This window comes from Heterocephalus glaber, unplaced genomic scaffold (genome assembly GCF_053883595.1).
Source record: "Heterocephalus glaber isolate CG9 unplaced genomic scaffold, H.glaber_assembly_v1.0 deba00001733, whole genome shotgun sequence".
Taxonomy (NCBI): Eukaryota; Metazoa; Chordata; class Mammalia; order Rodentia; family Bathyergidae; genus Heterocephalus; species Heterocephalus glaber.
Genome location: NW_028258444.1, coordinates 4106334 through 4130099, shown reverse-complemented (window position 1 = coordinate 4130099; position 23766 = coordinate 4106334). Strand labels below are relative to the sequence as shown.

The following is a 23766-nucleotide window of genomic DNA, read 5'->3' as shown; positions in this document are numbered from 1 at the left end:
CTTGGACCCAAAGGGATTAATGTGAAATTTTTCCCATATTAATTATTTTATTATTTTTTATTTTATTTTTATATCCTTCCATGTTGAAATTCTGTGGTCTTCTAACAGTAAGACATTCCAAATAAAATTACAAGTAACTTAACAGTATTCTTTTACCTTATATATTTGGAACTTATATTTTAAATTTAAAGAAGTCTTAGGAATCATCTGGTCCATTTTACCTAGTGTGTTGGGGGTGTGAGTAGGAGAATTAGCTGCAGGATTAGTTTAAAATCATAATAGCATTTTATCTTTTTTAAAAAATTTTTTGCTCTTGATATTTATTTTGAATGTCAAATGGTAATGGAGCATGTGAAGTTACTGTGATTACCAAGGGAGAAATGGGTTAAAATAGAGAAACACTAATTGAATCTGGGTTTCGTACCCAAAGATGAGAACACTTAAAACCTTCAGCTAAATAATTTTCCCAATTTTCCCAGTGGATAATTAAAGACAAAACCACCTGGAATCTTTGGCTCCTGATGCCCTCCTTTAATTTGGAACTTTGATTCATTACAAGCAAACTTCAAAAATAGTATTTCCTTAAGAGGAAAAACTACATGTGTATGAAAACATGTGCAGGTACTTAATGTTTGAAGAGCAAAGTTGGAAATTAGACTGGGTGATAAGCAAGTGCATTTTTTAAAAGCATGTACATTTTAATCTAATGGTTGTGTGAGTAATATTCGCAGTTTTTTAAGTTGGAAAATTTTGGATTATTTGAATTTTAACAGCTTTTTAACATGTATTATGAAACTACACCCTACAAATATGTACAATTATTACGTGTCAATTAAAAATTTAAAAATACAAAAAATTGAAACAGTATTAAAATATGCTTCAAAGGATATTTACATGAAAGATACAACTATTACTTATTTGAAAAATATTTAATAGAAACATGTTGAATAATTTAAGTTATAAAATGATATTCAGTGAAATTTTACCTTATCACTCTGTAGTCATTTTACCCCTCTCAGAATGTAGCAATTTTTATCAAGTTTTTTTTCCTAAAAGGTAGAGTTTATATTTTTTCATGACAACAACCACATATTACATGCAGCTTTTAGCTGCCATTTTTTTTTTGTACTGGGGATTGAACTTGAGACCTTGCACTTGCGAGGCAGGTGCTGGAACTACTGAGCTAAATCCTAGGCCCTTAGCTGCCATTTTTAACTTAATCTTGGTGATCCTTATTTATCTTGGTAATCCCACTGTATCAGTTGATAAACAATGTATTTTTAGTGGCTGCATAATATTCTTGCATGATATGTCAAATTTATATTACCATTCCCCAGTTAATGGATGTGTTTTAGCTGTCCCTTGTTTAAGTGGACAGTTGGCTGCAATGACAAGTACTGGTGTAATGGATGCCCTTTGGCATGTCATTAGCACAGGTTAAGAATATGTCTGGATGTTAGAATTGGTGGGTCACAGGCACTGTGTATGAGGAGGCTCGAAGGATGTTGCTCACTTGTCCTACATAGTGTGTACTAGCTTACTGTCCACAATTTGGTCTTCCTAGCCCCATGCTTTCTGATCACTGCCAGTCTAATAGGTTAAAAATGTAATACTGCATTTTGAATTTGTAATCTTATTGTGTATTAGTGAGCATCTTTTTATCAGCTTAAGCCTTGTTCATATTTATTTTTTGTAACCTTTGCCTTTGTTGGCTTGATGTAAGGGGAATTTGACCTTTGTGATACCATTTGATAATATTTCACTCAACTTTTCATTTGTCTTCTCTTCCTCATGCCTTGAGCAGAAATTTCTAATTTTTGGTATCACATTGTTTAGTTTTTTAAATTTCTTTTTTTTCTTTTTTCAGTACCAGGGATTGAACTCAGGACCTTGTGCTTGAGAGGCAGGCGCAGTACCAATGAGCTAAATCCCTGGCCCGTATTTTTTTTAATTTCTTATTTCTGGGTTTGCAGTCACTTTCCCTCTTCAAGATTATAAAACTTTTGTATTTCTTCTATTATTTTCTATTTTATGTTTCAATTCTCTACATCAAAATCTCTCTCATCTAGTAGGAATTTATTTTGATATGAAGTATATGAGAAGGAACTAATTTAATTCACAGTAGCTTTAACAACTCACTATGGATTTAACCCCTGTCCCTGTCATTGGGCTACATTTTGGAATTTTCTTGTATTTTTGCATGTTTAATTTTTCACATGAAGAGTAAAATTAACTTTTGAGAGGGGTCAAGTTCCCCTTTCAAAAATGTCCTGTAGGTATTTTTATTGGAATATTAACATATATTAATTTGAGGATTATGCTGAATTTTAAACGTATTTGTCATTTATCTTTAGATTACACAGCAACTAGAGAATATCTGTCTACGGATTATTGATCTTGTTATACAGAAACATATAATGGGTAAGTTGAAAGGTTTACTAAAAAAGGTAAACTGAGGTTTTGTTTTTAAGTTGATGTACTCAGATGCATTTTTAGCTCTTGAAATTTAACAAGATGGATGATTTGAGAAGGAGAAATTTGGATTCTTTTCAATTTGGGATATTCTTTCTAATGTTAGATACTACTTTTTCATTCAGATAGACCTGTAATACATCCAATTGAGAATTGTTGGCCTTGGAAACTTAAAGGACAGAGAATGTGATTAGATTTAGTTTTTTTCATTTCTTATTTCTGGGCTTGGAGTCACTTTCCCCCTTTAGGATTATAAAATAATTTTTTGTATTTCTTCTATTATTTTCCATTTTCTGTTTTAATTCTCTACATCAAAATCTTTCATCTAGTAGGAATTTATTTTGGTATGAACATTCTCTGGTAGGACATGTTTTCAGAAATGAACTGGGACAGTTGTTAAAAACAGTCATGTTTCTTGCCAGAAGTGGGAATTGTCCTGTTGCAGCCTGTCTTCTGAGTGGAGTCAGTAATGAATGGCAGATGTGACAGTGGCTGGGTGTTTTGTAGAGTATGCAGAGTATTCAGACCCATGCAGTCTGAAATTGGCAGCCCCAGGTCACTTGGATGTGAGGGAAATTCAGGTTGTATATGAAGATGTAAGAAGAGAGATAACTGTGGTCTCCAGTCTTCTTTTTTTTGTTTTGTTTTTTGGTACCAGGGATCAAACTTGGGACCTTGCGCTTGCGAGGCAGGAGGCAGAACCACTGAACTAAATCCCTGGCCCATTAAATTTTTACTTTTTTTTTTTTTTTGTACCGGGGATCGAACTCAGGACCTTGCATTTGCGAGGCAAGTGGTGGAATCACTGAGCTGAATCCCCGGCCCTCCAGTCTTCTGTAGTTCACTTCACTAATAAAAATGTCTAAATATTTGAATATTATTTGAGTAAAATATGATATATATATACACAATGGAAAGACAGCGTTAAAAAAAAAGGAAATCCTGTGTTAACAACCTGGATGAACCTGTAGGACATTATTCTGAGTAAAATAAGCCAGCGCAGAAAGACAGATACTACAGAATCTCACTTATGTGAAACCTAAAAAAATGGAACTCATCGAGAGACTATAGAATGATGGTTACAGGCATGATGCTGGGTTGGAATGGAGAGATACTGGTCAAGATACATGGCTGTCATGAGCAGCAAGGTATTGCATACTTGAAAATTGCCAAGAGAGTAACTTCAAGTATTCTCAGAACAGAAATGGGTATATGAAATAAGGGATATGTTAATTCGCTGGATTTAGCCATTCTACAAAATAATACATATTTTAAAATATGTTGTACACCATAAATATATATGATTTTAATTTGTCAATTAAAAAATAAGTATAATAATTTTTAAAGAGTTTGTCAGTAAAGACCAGTGCTTTCCAAGGGTTGGGAGTGAGAAATAGGGATGAGTTTTAGGGCAGTGAGACTGTTTTGTGTGGTATGGAAATGATGGATGTATGCGCTATACCTCTGTCAAAAGGCATAAAATGGACCATGCAGAGTGAACCCTCGTGTAAGCTATGGGCTTTTGTTAATAATAATAGAAAAACTTTTGTGAGTATTTTTATGGCTTATTTCACATAGCACAGTGACCTCAAGGTCTGTCCATGTTGTAGTAATGATGGAATGTCCATTTCTTCTGAATATATACCACATTTTCTTTATTCAGTCATTTAGGCTTTTCTGTATCTTGGCTGTTGTGAATGGTACTGCAGCAAACATGGAGATACAGACAGCTCTTCAAGATCTTGGATTTAGTTTCTTTGGATAAATATTAGTAGTGAGATTGTTGAATCATGTGGTAGGTCTAATTTGCACTTTCAAGCAATCTCTATTTTCCCCAGGGGCTGCACAAGTATCCATTCCCACCGACACTATAAAAGCGTTCCCTTTTCTTATACCCTCTCCAGTAGTGATCCTTTGTCTTTATAATAGCCATCCTAACAAGTATGATGTGATTTTAATTTGCGTTTGCCTAATGATCGGTCATGTTGAACATTTTTATTTTTGAGACTTCTTTAACTTTTAAATTGCCTTGCTGGCCTTGAATTTGCAATTCTGCCTCAGCCTCCCAGGAAGCTCAGTGTGTCACTGAGCCTGGCCTATGTTGATCATTTTTGCATACACCTGCTAGCCATTTGTATGTCTTGGGGTCTCTCAATGTTACCCAGCCTGGCCTTGAATCCCTCGACTCAAGCAGTCATCCTGCCCCTGCCTTCTGAGTAGCTGGAACTACGATGCATGGCCCATGCCTGGTTCCCATTTTTAAATTATTTATTTTCTTGCTGTAGAGTTCCTAATGTATTTTAAATATTAATTCTTTTTTTTTTGGTACTGGGGATGGAACTCGGGTCCTTGCGCTTTTGAGACAGGTGGCATAACCACTGAGCTAAATCCCCGGCCCTTAAATATTAATTCTTTATCAGATCCATTGCAAATATTTTCTTGCATTCTGGAGGTTGTCTCTTTTCCCTCATTCCCTTTACTCTACAGAAACCTTTTAGGTTGATATAATCCCATTTGTCTATTTTTTGGTGTTGTTTCCTAGATTTTTCGGGTTGTATCAAAAAACATTTCTTAGATCAATGTCATAGAGCTTTCCCCCAGTATTTTCTTCTAGTTCTTTTACAATTTCAGGTGCTAATTTTTTTTAATTCATTAAGTGTATTGGTATACTTTAGATATACAATATGATGACATTCATCATTGGGAATTTGTACCTTTACATGATATATCTTGGTTCTTATTTTTTCCCCATTCCCCTGCCCTCCCTTCAGCCCCTCCACCCCTCCTTATTTACAAAGACTTTGTTTCCATTTTTTCCTTTTCTCATATTTTTTCCTTGCTAATGTTTGTTTAAACCATTCTGAGTTGATTTTTGTAACACAGATGTCTAGTTTTACCAGCATCATCTACTAAAAAGACTGTCCCTCCCCAGTGTCATCTTATTCTCTTTTCAGAAAACTGGTTGACTATAAATACATGGATTTATTTGTAGTGCTCTTTGCTATTCTTTTGGTCTATTTATCTGTTTTAATGCTATGCTAGAACTTTCAGGAATCCTATGTGCAGATAATTTGTTGTTCTACAAGTGATTGTTTCCCAGTACTTGTGATTTCCATCTCATTTTGTTTTCAATAAGGCAAATGTATTATTAACTTCTGAGTGTGTTTTAAATGTTATACAAAAAATATTCAAGTTTCTAGGGTAAGTATTAGTTCCTCCTATGAGAGAAAAACAAAACTTTCAGGTTAGACTTTGCTCAAGAACATGATAGGAGTTATTTGTAATTTTTGTATTGAGGTTTATATTTCTGATTGTGTAAAGATACAATTTACTTTTGACTGATGGTAATTATAATAAATATGTGTGAGAATATAAGAACATTTCCTTTGGGCTCTTCCTTATAGTGGGTGTAACCCTTTTGAGGTAAATTGAAGAATTTTTGCACAAATGTTTAAGTTTCATAAAATGAAAAAAATACAGTATATAGTTATTTGTAAAAATATAACGTGAGCTAAGCAGATATTTTTACCCTGTGTAATTAAGCACTCCGAAGAAAATTTCTAATCATTTGTAAACTTAAAATCCACTATGAGTGAGGCGTGATCATCAATTTCTTCTCTCATATATTTCTAATACAATTTTATAAATATAAACCATATTTAACATGTTATAAAATAAGAAATTAATTTTTAGTATTATAAGAAATGTTAGTAAAAACATCTTTTTGCCTTACTGCAAAGGCAGTGAGGGGAGGACAGGTGTTGGGAAGGAATAAAAGATGGTGAATCTGTAGCTGCTGAGGCAGAGCCAAGAAAGGGGTGCGTGGAACCCATGTGAGATACAAGAGGCCGCATGTGTGGAAACCCACTCTGTGTGGTCTCTGTGTGGAGTTTATGCTGTTTCCTAGCATTCTAACTGGACATTTTCTTCCAGAGTTCTATGAAGAAATTCTTTCACTGGCATACAGTTTAACCTGCCACACTATTTCCCCTCAAATGTGGCAGCTTCTAGGTATTTTATATGAAGTTTTTCAGCAGGATTGCTTTGAATACTTCACAGGTATGGCTTTAGTCATATAATATGTTTGCTTTTCTGTATCTAGGTATTACTTTGCCACTTGAAGTAAATACACATGAGTCCAGTACTAGTAAGAAAATGTTCTTTTTTACCTGTTGAAGGGTGGAGCTATTGTAGCAGTGTCTTTCAGCTGTCAGTAGAGGTAGAGTCTTTTTTTTTTCTTTTCATTACTAAGGATCAAACCCAGGGCCTTTGCACTGAACCACATCTAAGTGCCTTTAAAAAAAAATTTTTTTTGGTACTGGGGATCGAACTCAGGACCTTGTGCTTGCGAGGCAGGCGGTGGCACCACTGAGCCAAATCCCTGGCCCCTTGCCTTTTGAAATTTTGAGGCAGTGTCTAAGTTGCCCAGAGTAGGCTTGAACTTGGAATCCTCCTGCTTCAGCCTCCCAGAGAGGCCTGAGCCACCATGCTCAGTTTATTATGTCTTTAGTTGGTTTGTCCTAGAGTGTATATCCATGTTTAATTCAGTAAATATTTTCTGAGTACTAGCTATATTCTCAGCAGTATTCTAAGCTTAGCAGTACAGCTGTGCACTTTGGTGGCTCTTTTGAAGCTCATATTCTAGCGGGGAAGAGATGGAGGACGCACTCAGGTGACAAAGCGAGAAAATTTACAGTGTCAGATGTTGATGAGTGCAGCGGAGCAGAAAAAGATTTGAAGCAATCACTACAATACATTGTGCACATTGTAATCTTTCTGCCCCACATTTTCTTTACAAGTAGGGCGGAGGTGTCACTCTCATGCCTAGTGTTCTGTGGTCCCTGGGAAAACAGTAAAGTGTGGGGTCCACAGAAGTGTGGTGTTGGGGGGAATAATTTGTTTCTACTCCTGTTGCTTAAGTCTCATTGGAGTTTTGAATTTCCTCCTTAGACATGATGCCTCTCCTGCATAATTATGTGACAATAGATACAAACACCTTACTCTCAAATCCAAAGCATTTAGAAGTACTTTTTACAATGTGTAGAAAGGTAAGTGTGTTCTAGTCAGTTGTTCCAGCGTTCTTACTGGTGTTTGAGTGTTTAGCTTCTTTCTTATCTGTACTCTGCCTTACCCTTATCAACGTATGTTGATCAATTCGCATCTTCAGAATGTGCTTGCAATTGTAATTTGAAAGTTTCATGATATGTGTTGTGTCCAGAAATGTTTAGCACTTTAATATCTGTGTACTTTTTAATTTTCAAAGTACCTGTAGTCATCCCTTGGCTTCAGCCTTGGGAACTGGTTCCAGGACTCCTGGGTGCCCAGATCCATGGATGCTTAGGTCCTTTAAAGAAAATAGAACAGTATCTGCATATAACCATTGTCCATCCTCCTATATACTTTAAGTCACGCTTAAACCACACAGTTTGTCAATCTATGACCAAAGGGCACTAATCTTTTTTATTCTAGGTGAGGGTATATATTAGAATCTGTTAGATGAACATAAAAGTATAAGATAAAACAGTTGTGATACTGTAGTTGGAAAAGGACACCATTAAAAAAAAAAGAATGCTATTCAGTGCATACAAGATAATTTATAATCCTCATAATGGCTGTTGCTATATTTACACCCAGACATGATTGTTCATCGTGTATCTTTGTCACAGGTTAGATTTGCCCTGCTAGGGGTTACAACTTGGAATCTTTGATGACTAAATGTTTTCCTCTCCTCTTTTTTTTTTTTGGTACCGGGAATCAAACTCAGGACCTTGTGCTTTAGAGGCAGGCAGCGGCACCACTGAGCTAAATCCCCGGCCCCTCTTCTCCTTTTAATGAATATATGAATATACAAAACATAAAACTAGATTTTCATAGAGCTGGCAGCAGATTTTAGAAACCTCAAATATCCAGAAACCAAAAAGTTTGCTGTAGATTTGGAAATAAAATATTAAATGTAAAACCTATTGCTTTACTAGAAGACTTGTATTACCAAGGTCTGGTGAGTGCTCTGAATTAGTATATCTAGCTTAGGACCCAGTTCAGTTATGAAAAGTCTATGAAATTTTGAGAAGTTAAGTCAATTTCACATCTAAGCCAAAGGGTTTGAACTGTGTTTAAAAGACTCCCTGAGCTCTGCGATAACCCGTCTTCCTCCATTATAGCCCCAATCTTGTTTCCCCCTTGGTTGTAGTGAAAGTGAGAGAAAGAGAGAAAGCAGTGAATAGACAAGACAGGTCTTCGATTTATCAAGTTGTTAAAATATATTTCATATTGTTGGTTTTAGTGCTAGCTCATATTTGTTGAATTCTTAAAATTAACCAGGTATTTCCTGAGCACTTTATTAACTTATTTCATCTTAGGAGCGAGTTGTCACATTTTTATCAATGAAAAAAACAGAGCTATAATTTCTTTCACTGTGCCTGAAGTGTAGGAAATTGTTCTAAGTCACATAACTATTGTGTTGGAGGCAGATGTGAACCCAGTAGCCTGACTGCAGAGGCTCCCCACACCCTTTAATTACAAGATATAGCTTCTTTCTGTTCTGCCAAATAAAAATTCACCAGGTACACCCCCAAGTGGATGCAGTTTTGGGAAAAGGCAATGAATTGTTGTTCTTTCTCTATCATGCAGTCCCACGTAATGATACCATCGTTGTTTATAGATGGGGTCAGTAAGACACAGAGGTTAAATAGCTTTTCTCAGAACATAACTAACATGACAGAGTTGTGCTGATTCTAGAGCCTGTTTGTATTTAGGTAGGACTCAGGTCTTGATACACTACCCTAAAGGTGGAATTTTACATTTATATAAATAGGGCTGATTATCTGCTTATGAGTTGTTTTCCAACTTGCAAAAATTTTATTGTTCTCTTTGTCTTTGTGGATGTGAAACTTTAAAATCTTTTTGCTGTTATTTTAGTGGCCTTGGGGAGGAAATAAAGTTAAATAGAAATGTTTAATCTATCATCTTTATCTAGGATTTCTTTTTTTGCTTTGTTTTGTTTAGTTTTTCTATGTAGCCCAGGCTGGCCTCAAACTCACAGTGATCCTCCTGCCTTAGCCTTGGAGGGCTGGGATTACAGGCATGTGCTGCCAGGCCAGGCTTGGAATTTCTTTTTTTTCGGTACTGGGGATCGAACTTGGAACCTTGTGCTTGCAAGGCAGACGTGGTGCCACTAAGCTAAATTCCTGGCTAGAATTTCTTTTTAATTCAGTTTTCTTAAACTGTATTTTTCTAGGCAATTACCCAGTGTTTTAAGTTTTAAAAAGTATAAAGATTATGGAGTTCTCCAAAATGTTCTATTTCTAATTTGTATTTATCTCTTACATTCCTAATATTTTAAAAGTTTGCTTTCTTTTTAAAAATAATTTTGGCAAAAGCTATGTAATTCACTGTCTTTTTAAAATTAATCTGCTTTTTTCTGTCATCTCTTTTTGTCTATAATTTTTCTGCTCTATTTCTTTGGGTTTATCTAGATCTTCTTAAGTTTTTGTGTTTGGACTCTTTAATTTACTAACTTTCGATCTTTCTTAATTTCCAATATATAAGCAAGCTATATTCCAAATCATTTCAAATTTTATATATGAGCATGTACATTGTAGAATTATTTATAATAGTGAAAATATGGATTTGATGATAGGACAATAGTCTAGTAACTGTTATAATTCATCTTCTGTGATACAGTACTTACTGGTTAATTAATTATGGAAAATATATCTAATTATGAAGTCCAGGTGGGGAAATGGAAAGGTGTGTAATATCAAATTACAATATGAAAATACAGGTGTATATGGATAAGAATTCAGAAGGAACAGAAAAGAGCGTTTGATTTCTTATAAAGATTTTTCTTTTTATTTGATTTGTTTTGCTGCTTTTAAAGGGAGGCTTCATTTACCTGAACAGTTAACTCAGATAGCTTACTTTATAACTCATATAGCTTTACTTTAATTCAAAGTCAAATAAGTGAATTAATTGTTTCATCTTCTGAGGATTAGAGAAGATATGATAGATATGTAAAAAATAGATTGGCCTTTAACCTTCCTTCTCTGGGTTGACAAGGTGAACTTGAAAGCCATGATTCCCGTGACTGAATTTGTGTGGGAATTGACTTCAAGTGGCCTTGACTGAACACCATGCGGTGCCACTCAGGGCTGACCCGCATTGTGGTCACTGCAGGTCCTGTGTGGAGATGCAGGAGAAGACGCCGAATGCCACGCAGCCAAACTTCTAGAAGTCATCATTCTTCAGTGCAGAGGAAGGGGAATTGATCAGGTAACATGTGTCTGGAAAGTATCTTACTAGACATTATCATTTAAAATGTACCTGCCCAATTGATATTGTGTTATATTTTGGTGCAAAATTTAAAAAAGATCGCCTACAGTTTGTGCTTGCTGGTGTAAATCTTATTTAAATGACAAGAGCCATGCAGTTTTAAAATTGTACCTTGTGTTCTGAGAAAGGGATGCACAGAGAAATACTGTATATAGTAAGTTAAGGAGCTACTAGTAAAATAATGAAAGAAATGCAGGTGTAAATTTTCTTTGGGAGCCCCAGTGATCTACCTGTTCTTTGTGTGTGTGTGTGTGTTTGTGTGTGTGTGTGACTAAGGATCAAATCCAGGACTCCTATATGTAAGTGCACTACTCTGAGCCCTATCAGACCCTGCCCCTCTCTTTGTTTTTTGTATGCTATTTGAATACTCCCTGGGTATTTTTTTTTTATTGGTACATGTTTGCAGTATACAGTGATTACAGTAAATGATAAACATGGGAAGTGGTGCATGTGCACAACACATCTTAATTCTTTTTTCCCTACCTCACTCTCTTGCTCTCTCCAAGTTTCAATCCCCTTCCCATTTGCAAAAGCTCTATTTTCATCATTTTCCCCCTTCAATTCTTTTTTTATCCCTTTTACCACCCTTCCTCTTCCCTCTTGTTCCTTTGAAAAAGAGCTCCCTGCTTCCTATTTATCTTCTACTTTGCCTCATATATTTTTTTCTTATATAAAAGATATATATATATATATTTCTTATATAAGAGAAACTACAATATTTAAGCTTGTGTGTCTGACTTCACTTAATATTGTGGTCTCAAGTTGCATCCATTTATCTAGGAATGCCTCAAATTTATCTTTTTTATGGCAGAATAGTACTCTGTTGTGTATAAATATCACATTTATCCACTCATCTGTTGATGGGATAGGCTCTTTAAAGATTCAGCTGTTAAAACTGTTCTCTTATAAACATGGGTGTACATGTATCATTATGATGTGTTGTCTTGAACTCTTTGAAAAGATACCTAGAAGGGGAATAGCTGGGTGAAATGGAATTTCTGGTTTTAGTTTTTTGAGGAATCTCCATACTGATTTCTATAGTCATTGTACTAGTTTACGTTTGCATCAACAATGTAGAAGGGTTCCTTTTTCCCCTGCAGCCTCACCAGCATTTGTTATTATTTGATTTCTTAATGATAGCCATTCTTTCTGGAGTAAGATGGAATGTCAGTGTTGTTTTAATTTGCATTTCTCTAATGGTCAGGAATGTTTAATCTTTTCTCATGTATTTATTGGCCATTTGTACTTCGGAGAAGTGTCTGTTCATTTTGATTGCTCCCTAGGTATCTTTTCTAACAAGAAATTAAGATAGTGTGAAAAAAATGAAAAAACTTTCTCTTGACCAATTTAAGAAGTATAAATTTGGGGCCAAGGATTTAGCTCAGTGGTTCTGGCGCCTGCCTCGCAAGTGCAAGGTCACGAGTTTGATCCCCGGTACCAAAAAAAAAAAAAAAAAGAAGTATAAATTTACACTATATGTTCTTTGAATATAAATATATATATTTTGATAAGATTAATTTTTGGCACTATAGTGGTATTATATTTAATTACTAAAGAATGTTGAAGCACTTGAGTGAAGTGAATTTTTCTTTTCTTACAGTTTTGTAATAGTACAAAACTGTCATTTAACTCATTTAACTCATTTAAAGTATACACTTTAATGATTTTATGTTCACAGAATTCTGTAACTATTACAACAATTTTAGAACTTTTCATTGTCCTCCCCCCCAAAAAACCCCATGTACCTACTAGCAGTCACTCCTTGTTTCCACAACCTGAGTGTACTCTCAGTCTTCATAGGTTTGCCTGTTTTGGACGCATCACATAAGTGCAGTCAATATTATATGTGGCCCTTTTCTGTAGGCTTCTTGCACTTCGCATAAGGTTTTCAAGGTTGGCCCATATGGTAATGTGCATCAGTACCTTATTCTTTTGAATTGCTGAATAATAGTCTGTTGTATAGGTATATTTATTGTATCTGTCAGTTGCTCATTTGAATTGTTTCCACTTCTGGACTGTTGTAAGTTGTGGATGCTGGTAAGAGTGTTCATATACAAGTTTTTAGATGGACATGTTTTCATTTTCTAGGAGTGGAAATGCTGTGTCACATGGTAAACCTGAGTTTCATCATTTGAGGAAACGTGAGACCATTTTCAAAGGAACTGCACTATTTTCTTTTTTCCATTCCCACCAGCAGTGAATGGGAGTTCCCATTTCTCCATGTCCTGGATAACACTTGTTTTGTCTTTTTTGTTATAGCCATCTTACTGGTCATATGTGTGACATGGTGTCGCCTGTAGTTTTCATTTGGATTTCTCTGATAGCTAAGGATGTTGACTGTCTTTTCTTGTGCTATCTGGCCTTTTGTAAATCTTGTTTTGCAGAAATACAGAATCAGAGTCTATGCTCATTTTTAATTGCATTATTTGTATCACTATTATCGAGTTGTTGGAATTAATTATGTATTCTAGATTTGAGCTCCTTACCAGATACAGGATCTCCAAAAATGTTCCCCTAACTTATGAGCTCTCTCTTCACTTTCTAGATGGTAACCTTTGAAGCATAACAGTTTTAATTTTGATGCTATCAGATTTATTTTTTATTGTTTTGGTTGGTGTCATAGTTAAGAAACATTGCTAAATCTAAGATCATAAGATTTCCTCTGGTTTTCTTCAAAGAGTTTTATGTTCTATGTCTTAGCTTAGGCCTTTGATCCATCTTGAGTTAATTTTTGTTTTTTCTGTGAGGAAGAGATCAAAATTCATCATTACATGTGGATATTCAGTTGTTTCAGTACTACTTCTTGAGAAGACTGTCTTTTCCCCATTGAGTTGTCTTGTGTTCTTGTCAAATCAACTAATCATAAATGTAATATTTGTCCCTTTACTCTTTTTTTTTTGTATTAAATTCTTTTATTGGTACATTGTAGGTATATAACAGAATTACATTTCTCATTGGGAATTGTACCTTTCTCTAATGCATCTTGGTTCTTATTTTTTCCCCATTCCTAGCCCTCCCTTCACGCCCTCCACCCTTCCCTATTTACAAAGACTTTATTTCCATTTTTTCCATTTCTCATCATTTTTTCCTTTCCCTTCTTTCCTTTCCCCTGTGCCTCCCATTACCCCTACCCCTACCCCTTTGTTGTCCCTTTACTCTTATTTTATTGACTTACTTATCTGCTCTTGTACTAGTATTACATTGTCTTTATTACTTTAACTTTGTAGTAAGTTTTGAAATCAGGAAGTTTGAGTCCTTCATCTTTGTTCTTCTGCAAAACCATTTTGGCAATGCAGGGTCCCTTGAATTTCATATAAAGTTTGAGCTTAGCTTGTCAACTTCAGTAAAAAAGTCAGCTGGATTGTGGTAGCTCTTCTGGTAAATCTGGAGATCCTTTGATAAGTGTTCCCATTTTAAGAGTATTTAGTTTTTCAATCCTTGAACATTGAATGTCTTCCTTTCTTCCTTTTATTTAGATCACCTTAAATTTTTTCAACATTTGGTGGTTATTCTATTCTTAAAATATTTGTATTTTATTCTTTTTGATGCTATTTATTACCCATATATTTAAGAAATACAAATGTGTTTTGTGTCTTCCTACCTTGCTGAATTTATTTATTAGTTTTGACAGTGTATTGGTGGATTCTTTATGATTGTCTTTTTTTTTTCCGTGCTGGGTATTGAACCTGGGGCCTTATGCATGCTAGGCAAACACTCTACCATAGAATATGTACCTAGCAAGGATTCTCTGTATATAAGATTATCTGCAAATAGACTTGCCTTTTTTGTTGTTGTTGTTGTTTCTTTCTCTTAGTTGTCATGGCTAAAGTCTTGAATGTAGAATAGGCATGCTGAGAGGAGACAGTTCATCTTGTTTCTGCTCTTAGGGAGGAAAACATTGTCTTTCACCATTAAGTCTAATGTCAGTTGTAGGTTTTTCATAAATGTCCTTCATCAAGTTGAGGAAAATCTTTACTGCTGGTTGGTGAGTGTTTATTTTTTTTTCTCTTTTTGTACCGGGGATTGAACTTGGGTCCTTGAGCTTGCACAGCAGGTGGCGAAACCATTGAGCTAAATCCTCGGCCCTGCTGAGTGTTTTTAATATGAAGAAATGTTGAGTTTTGTCAGATGTTTCTTTTTTCTTGCATCTATTGAGATGACCACGTGGTTTTTGTCCTTTATTCTGTTAAAGTTTAGATGTTCAGTCAATCTTACATTTCTCATATAAACCTCATTTAGGTATAAGTATAGTCCATTTTATATATTTTTTGCCTAAGTTTGCTTTGTTGAACTTAGCATTGTATATGCTAAGTAAATGCTCTAAAACAGCTTTATCATTAGCTATGTTATTTTTTTAAAGTATTTTTGTGCCTGTATTCATAAGAGCTATTAATCTCTTTTCCTTGGTGTCTTTTCCTCTGATGTCTTTGGTTGGTTTTGGTATCAGTAATGCTGGCCTCATAGAGTGATTTTGATATAGGACCTCCAAATGATATAAAGGAAATAATATAACTCCCATTCTGCTAGATGTCAGATACACTGAGTTCGTGTTCCCCAAAATAGGAGAATGAATTGTAAGGAACAAAGAGGTTATAAGTAGGAAATATTTATTGAGAGGGAGAGATTTTAGCTCCTGAGAGACAGGAGGGGGCTCCATTTCACAGGGGAGGTTTTTGGGTTTTGTTTTTTTTTGAGATACTGGGAATTGAACTCAGGACCTTGCACTTGCGAGGTTGCCACTGGATCACTGAGCTAAATCCCTGGCCCACAGGGAAAATCTTATAGAGCAAAATCATGAGGTGGGTACAACGTGGAACAAAATTATGATTAACCAATAAGATTACAAGTATAGCCACTTAGGTAATATTGACCCAATGGGGAAGCAAGCCATGTAGCAAGTGTACATGGAAAGAACAAAGAACTTTTTGGGAAGGGATAGAATCGGAGGTCTTGGTCACCCACCTTGGGGAAGTATGTAGGCCTGGTCGTTTTGTCTTTAACTTGAGACCTGGCCTCCAGCAGATGTGCCTCCAGCCCCAGTTGTAATGTGTTTTCATCTTTTGTATTTGACTCTCTTGAGGGCCTAGCCTTGTCTCACTGCCTGTAATATTTCTACCTAACTTAGCTGTCTATAATAATTTGGGAATCATTTGGCCTTTATTTTTTCAAACAGCTTGTGAGGTATTAGTATTCTTCTTTGTATGCACGCTGGACTTCAGCAGTGAAGCCATCTGGGCTGGTCTTTTCTTTGTGGATACCTTTCAAATTACCAACACAATCTCTATATTTGTTACAGTCAATTTGTATTTTGCTTCTTTTAAAATTTATTTCATTAGTTTGTGTCTTTCTTCATCTAAATTACCTAATATGTTAACATATGGTCAAAATTCTTTCTAATTTAGTCCATTGTAAGTGGAGAAGATAAAGGAGTAATTTAACTCCTTTTTAGGATGATGATACTTGTTTTATTGCTTCCCAATGTGATCTGTCCTAGAGAATGTCCATGTGCACTTGAGAATAATGCATCTCCTGCTGCTGTTGCGTGGTGTGTTCCAAACTGTTATGTCCAGTTGGTTTATAATACTAAGTCTTGCATGTCCTTATTGATCTTCTACCTAGTTGTTCTATCCCTTTTTGAAAGTGAAGCATTCTAGCTGCTGGCATTGAATTGTCCATTTTTTCATTAATTTCTGCTCATTTTGCTTCATATATTTTGATACTCTGTAGTTTCAGTGGTTATATCTTTGTGATGTACTGATCTTTTTATCAATCTCCTTATCTTTATGACTTTTGTGTTTTACTGTTTTGTCTGATATTAGTGTCCTCTCATGGTTGTTGTTTGTATGATATATCTTATGTTTTTCTGTACAGCGTATCGTGAGATGTTTTTAATCCAATCTGACATATTCTACCTTTTGTTTAAATACATTCACAGTTAATATTATTTCCATTATACATGGATTTAGTCTGCTGTTTTATGTTTTCTGTTATGTATTTTTGTTCTCTTTATTCATTCTTGTACTGTTCCTGAACATTGAGTAATTTTTTAATGTCACAATTTAATTCCTTTAATGTTTTTTCACTACATTTTAAAATTTTCGTTCTTTTTTTTTTAAATTAAATTCTTTTATTGGTACATTGTAGGTATACAACACAATTACATTTCTCATTGGGAATTGTACCTTTACATAATGCATCTTGGTTCTTATTTTTTCCCCATTGCTAGCCCTCCCTTCACCCCCTCCACCCTTCCCTATTTACAAAGACTTTATTTCCATTTTGTCCATTTCTCATCATTTTTCCTTTCCCTTCTTTCCTTTCCCCTGCCCCTCCCACTACCCCTACCCTTTTGGACCTTTTCTTCCTATTTTACATTATCGATTATTCATTCTAATCATTGGTACATTTTAGGTATACAGTATAATGACATTCATCATTGGAAATTTGCACCTTTACATAGTCTCTCTTGGTTCTTATTTTTCACCCTTGCCCAGCCCTCCCTTCAACCCCTCCATTCCTCCCTATTTACAAAGATTTTGTTCCTATTTTTCCATGTTCTCATATTAATCCCATTCCCTTCTATCCTTTCCCCTAGCCCTCCCACTTCCTTCCCCTTTGCCCCTTTTCTTCCTATTTCACATTACCTATTATACATTTAGTCTTTATTTACACTTTGAGTTTCTCACACCAGAGAAACTATTTGGTATTTATACATGTGTGTCCTATTTATTTCACTTAAGAGTATCGCCTCAATGTGCCTCCACTTCGGTATAAATGTCTCTAATTTCTCATTTTTTATGGCTGAGTAGTACTCCATTTTATAAAAAAACCACATTTTCTTTATCCAGTCTCCAGTTGATGGGCATTTGGGCTGTTTCCAAGTTTCAGCTATCACAAACTGTGCTGCTATGAACATGGGCGCACATATATCACTGTGGTATGATTCTTTTAATTCTTTGGGGAAGATCCCCAGCAGTGGAATAGCAGGGTCAAATGGGACTTCCAGTCCTAGTTCTTTGAGGTATCTCCATACTGATTTCCACAGTGGTTGCACCAGTCTACACTCCCACCAGCAGTGAAGCAGGGTTCCTCTTTCCCCACAGCCCTGCCAGCATTTGTTATTGGTTGATTTCATGATAGCAGCCATTCTTTCTGGAGTGAAGTGGAATCTCAGCATTGTTTTCATTTGCATCTCTCGAATGACCAGTGATGTTGAACATTTTTTCATGTATTTATTTGCTATTTCTACTTCTTTGTCTGAGAAATGTCTGTTCATTTCAGATGCCCATTTTTGGATGGGGTCTTTAAATTTGGGAGGTCTGATCTTTTTAAGTTCTTTATAGATTCGAGATAGTAGACCTTTGTCTGAGGAAGAGCAGGTGAAGATTTTTTCTCACATTGTGGGTTGTCTTTTCACACAGCTGGTGGTTTCTCTTGCTCTGCAGAAGCCTTTTAATAAGAAGAGATCCCACTTGTTGATTGTTTGTGCTAGTTCATGGGCAACTGAGGTTTTGTTCATAAAATCTTTTCCTACACCGATGTCTTCAAGGGTTCTACCTAACCTCTGTTCCAACTGGTTCAGAATTTCTATTTTAATATTTAGATCTTTAATCCATTTTGATTTTAGTTTAGTGCATGGTGAGAGATACAGGTCTAGTTTTAATCTTTGGCAAGTTGAAGCCCAATTTTTCCAGCACCATTTATTAAAGAGGCTATCTTTCCTCCAGTGAGGGTGTTTGTCTCCTTTATCGAAGATGAGATTGCTGAGAGTGTCTGGCATTGTTTCTGCATCTTCTAATCTGTTTCACTGGTCCTCAAGTCTGTTTCTTTGCCATTACCATGCTGTTTTTATCACAGTAGCTTTGTAATATAGTTGCAGGTTGGGGATTGTGATACCCCCTGCCATGTCTCTGTTACCTAGAATTGCTTTTGCTATTCTGGGTCTCTTCTTGTTCCAAAGGAATTTTTGGATTGTTTTCTCAAGGTCCCTGAAGTATGCTGCTGGGATCTCAATTGGAATTGCATTAAATCTATATAGCAGTTTTGGAAGTATGGCCATTTTCACTATATTAATCCTTCCTACCCAGGAGCAGGGGATGTCTGTCCATTTTCTGATATCATCTTCAATCCCTCTTTTCAGAGTGCCATAGTTTTCAGAGAAGAGGTCTTTGATTTCTTTCGTTAGGATGATTCCTAGGTATTTCAGTTTTTTGGATGCTATTGTGAAAGGAATTATTTGCCCTATTTCTCTCTTAGTGAGTCTGTCATTTGTGTAGAGGAAAGCTATTGATTTTTGTGTGTTGACCTTGTAACCAGCTACTTGACTGAATTTAGTTATTAAGTCTAGAAGACTTTTGGTGGAGTTCTTGGGGTCTTCTATATAGAGTATCATGTCATCTGCAATAATGACAATTTGACTTCTTCATTTCCTATCTTTATTCCTTTTATTTCTTTCTCTTGTCTAATTGCCATGGCTAATGTTTCCAGAACTATATTGAACAAGAGTGGTGATAGTGGACATCCTTGTCTTGTTCCTGATTTGAGTGTGAAGGATTTCAGTTTTTGACCATTTAGTATGATATTGGTTGTTGGTTTTTCATAGATGGCTTTTATCAGGTTGAGGTAGAGACCATCTATTCCAATTTTTTGTAGGGTTTTTCTCATAAATGCATGTTGGATTTTGTCAAATGCTTTTTCTGCCTCTATGGAGATAATCATATGGTTTTTGTCCTTGGCTCTATTGATATAGTGTATTCCATTAATTGATTTTCGTATATTGAACCATCCCTGCATCCCTGGGATGAATCCCACTTGATCAGGGTGTATGATCTTGATGATCTTCTGCATTCTGTTTCCCATTATCATTTTAAGGATTTTTGCATCTATGTTTATTAGTGAGATTGGCCTATAGTTCTCCTTTTCGGTTGGGTCTTTCTCTGCTTTGGGGATCAAGGTGATGCTTGCTTCCAGAAATGAATTTGGGAGTATTGCTTCCCTTTCAATTTCATTGAAGAGTTTAAACAGTAGTGGGAGCAGTTCCTCTCTAAATGTCTTGTAGAATTCAGCAGTGAAGCCATCAGGGCCCAGGCTTTTCTTAGTTGATAAGTTTTTAGTTACCTTTTCAATTTCATTGGTTGATATTGGGTTGTTCAGAATTTTTAGGTCTTCTTCGTTCAACTTTGGTAATTTATATGTATCTAGGAATCTGTCCATTTCTTCTGTGTTTTCCGTCTTATTGGCATATAGGTTCTTGAAGTAGGTATTGATGATCCTCTGGATTTCTGTTGGGTCTGTTGTAATTTCACCCTTTTCATTCCTAATTGCATGGATTTGGGCCTTTTCTTTCCTTTTTCTGACAAGGTTGGCCAATTTTGTTGATTCTTTTGAAGAACCAACTCTTGGCCTCATTGATTTTTTGTATCATTCTCTTAGTCTCCATTGCATTGATTTCTCCTCTGATCTTTATAATTTCCTCCCTTGTTTGAACTCTGGGGTTGTCCTGTTCTTCTTTTTCTAGAAGCTTGAGGTTCAGCATCAGGTTGTTTAATTGGGCTCATTCTGTTTTCCTAATATGCATATTCACTGCTATGAATTTCCCTCGTAAGACTGCTTTCATTGTGTCCCATAGATTCTGATATGTTGTATTGTCACTGTCATTTGATTGAAGGAACTGTCTGATTTCTTCTTTAATTTCCTCTGTGACCCATTGGTTATTCAGGAGCATGTTGTTCAATTTCCACGTATTTATGAAATTTTTTGAGTTTCTTTTGCTATTGATCTCCAATTTCATCACACTATGGTCTGATAATATACAGGGGATAACTTCAATTCCTTTGCACTTACTTAAACATGTTCTATGAGTGAGTATGTGGTCTATTTCAGAGAATGACCCATGTGCAGCTGAGAAGAATGTGTATTCTGATTTTGTGGGGTGGAACACTCTGTAAACATCTGTTAAGTTCATTTGTTCAAGAGTTCGATTGAGTTCTAGTATTTCATTACTCATTTTTTGTCTAGTTGATCTATCTATTTGTGACAGTGGGGTGTTGAGGTCCCCCACTACAATTGTATTAGTGCATATATGACTTTTCATGTCCGTTAGTATTTGTTTTATATAGTTGGGCGCACTAGTGTTTGGTGCATAGATATTTATGATTGTCATCTCTTCCTCTTGGATTGTTCCCTTTACAAGGATGTAGTGTCCTTCTTCGTCTCTCTTAATCAGTGTTGGTTTGAAATCTACTTGATATGCCAAGAGGATAGCTACTCCTGCTTTTTTTCGGGTTCCTGTCACATGGAGTATTGTTTTCCACCCTTTAACTCTTTCAGTCTATGAGTTTCCTTTTGAATTAAGTGTGTTTCTTGTATGCAGCATATTGTTGGATTTTCTTCTTGACCCATTCTGCCAGTCTATTTCTTTTGATTGGTGAATTGAGACCATTAACATTGATGCTTATAACTGAAACGTATTGACTTGTCATTGCCATGACTTTTTCTTTTTGTTGGTTCTCCCTCTTTACATTTAATTTCTTGTCATGCCAGATGGGTTCATTCTGCTTTGCTTCCTGGGGTTGTGATCCTCAATGTCTGTTCCTAAGATATTGTGTAAAATTCTTTGGAGTGCTGGTTTGGTATTCACAAAGTTCCTAAGGTGCTCTTTGTCATGAAAGTATCTTATTTCTCCATCCATTTTGAAAGATAGTTTTGCAGGGTACATCAATCTGGGTTGGAGGCTGTTTTCTTTTAGGGCTTGGAATATGTCACTCCAAGCTCTTCTTGCCTTGATGGTTTGTGTTGAGAAGTCTGCTGTGATTGTGATGGGCTTTCCTTTGTATGTGATTTGTTTCTTTTCTCTGACTGCTTGTAGAACTTTGTTCTTCTGTTGAGTTTCTGGAATCTTAACAATTATATGCCTATGTGTAGTTTTTTTTGATCAAGGCTAGTTGGAGTCCTATATGCCTCACTTATCTGTATGTCAAACTCTTTTCCCCTGCTTGGGAAGTTTTCTGCCATTATTTCTGTGAAGAGATTTTTTTATGTTATCTCCACTCTCTCCTGTTTCTTCATTGAGCCCAATCAGTCTTATGTTATTCTTCTTTGCATCATCTAGCAGCTGCTGGATTGATTTCTCATGTTCCCTTATAATTTTGAAGCAATTTTTCTTTTCCTGGTCACTAATTGCAATCTATATCTGAAATTCTGTCCTCACATTGGCTCATTCTGCTGTGTAGACTTTCAATGGAGTTTTTCATGTCCTGGAAATCTATTTGCATCTGTTTTATGGATTCCATTTGTTTCCTATGTTGGGATTCCATCATGGTCCTGAGCTCTTCTCTAGATTTATTAATCATGTCTTGCACTAGGGGCACAATTTCTCCTGTTATCTGAGAAATTATTTCTGATTTCATTTTTTCCAGATCCTCTTTTGTTGTCAGTTCAGGGCGTCCAGGTGGTTGAGTATCAGAGTGTTCCATCTCATTTCCCTTTGGGGTTGCTGTAGGTGATCTGGAAGTCTGGTTTTGAGACTTATTTACGTGTTTTCTCATTTCGACTGGGGCAGGGGGCTGTTAGCACCTGCATGGATTACCTCCTCTGGGCTGGGAGAGGTGGGACAGGGGCTGGGAGCAGCGGTAGGGATGGTGACCCAAAAGCCCTTTCCTGTGGGCTGGGAGCAGCCGGAGGGATGGTGGCCGGGAAGCCCGTTCCTCTGGACCAGGAGCAGTGGGATGGTGGCTCAGAAGCTCCTACCTCTGGGCCGGGAGCGGTGGATGGGATGGTAGCCCAGAAGCCCCTTCCTCTGGGCCAGGAGCAGCGGGACAGAAGGTGGCCCCAAAGCCCTTTTTTCTGGGATGGGAGCAGTGGGAGGAATGGTGACCAGGAAGCCCCTTCCTCTGGACCAGGAGCAGTGGGACGGGGGCTCAGAAGCCCCTACCTCTGGGCCGGGAGCAGCGGGACTCAGTACCTTGGTCTGGTGGTCTGGTGACCTCTGTGTCTTTGTAGTGTGGAACCAGGTGGCTGCCTGTCTGCAGCGGGGTGATTCGGCGTCTTCCGCGTGACTCAGGACCTTGGTAGGGTGTGCACAGACCTGCCTGTCTGCAGCGGGCTCATGCGGCATATTCCGCACGACTGGGGACCTCGGTAGGGCGTGGGCAGACCTGCCTGCGTGCAGCAGGCTGCCCTTTTAAAATTTTCTTAATGGTTGCTCTGTGTTTTTCATTACTTTTACATCTCTTAGTGGCTTAATATGTATTTTATCTCAGAATATACTTCAGATAAATATTAACTTAATTTCAGTAAGATATATAAATATTACTTCTGTATAACTCTCCTCTTTTTGTATTAGACATATTATATTTATATGTTACAAAGTCAGGAAGCATTTTTTATAATTATTATTTGTAATTTTGTGTTAAACTGAGAAGGGAAAAACAGTGAAGTATATGTTTATAGTTTTTAATATTAACCTTCTAAGTTACTACTTCTGCTTCTTTTCATTTTTTCCAGTGGATTCAAGTCACCATGTAATGTCCTTTATTTGTCCCAGTACAACCTTGCCTACCTCTTTGGTGTCCTTAATGTCAAGTATATTACATTTCCATAAATTATAGGCCCATCAATACAAGTATAACATTGTTTTATACAGTTTTTTTAAAAACAGTTAAGAGAAGTTAGAGAAATATTGTTATTTTTTATAATTATTTAATTATATTTATTGATGCTCTTGTGTGTGTGTCTTTGAATTACCATCTGGGTCATTTGCTTTCAGCCTAAATAACTTCCTTTAGTATTTATTTATAAGGCAGACCTGCTAGCAATAAATTTTCTTCCTTTTGTTTATCTGAGAACATCTTTATTTTATCTTCTTTTTTTTTTTAATCTTCATTTTTGAAAGATACTTTTGCTGGGATTTTCGCTGACAAACTTTTTTTAACATTTTGCTTATGCCGTCCCGCTGCATGTGGC

At 36.2% G+C, this 23766-nt stretch overlaps 1 protein-coding gene across 4 annotated transcripts in view; it reads left to right on the top strand.

Annotated features, from left to right (window-relative positions):
• The window catches only part of Ipo8 (importin 8), a 96902-nt gene that overhangs the window by 56994 nt on the left and 16142 nt on the right, over window positions 1-23766 (top strand). For 3 of the 4 annotated variants that reach the window (XM_021236572.2, XM_004855062.4, XM_021236571.2), the window contains 4 exons: window positions 2355-2421; window positions 6406-6531; window positions 7423-7520; window positions 10648-10743. In XM_021236572.2, coding sequence (XP_021092231.1) covers window positions 2355-2421; window positions 6406-6531; window positions 7423-7520; window positions 10648-10743 — 387 coding nt within the window. The remainder of the gene's footprint in view (window positions 1-2354; window positions 2422-6405; window positions 6532-7422; window positions 7521-10647; window positions 10744-23766) is intronic. The other variant, XM_087200019.1, reaches the window with a different exon arrangement.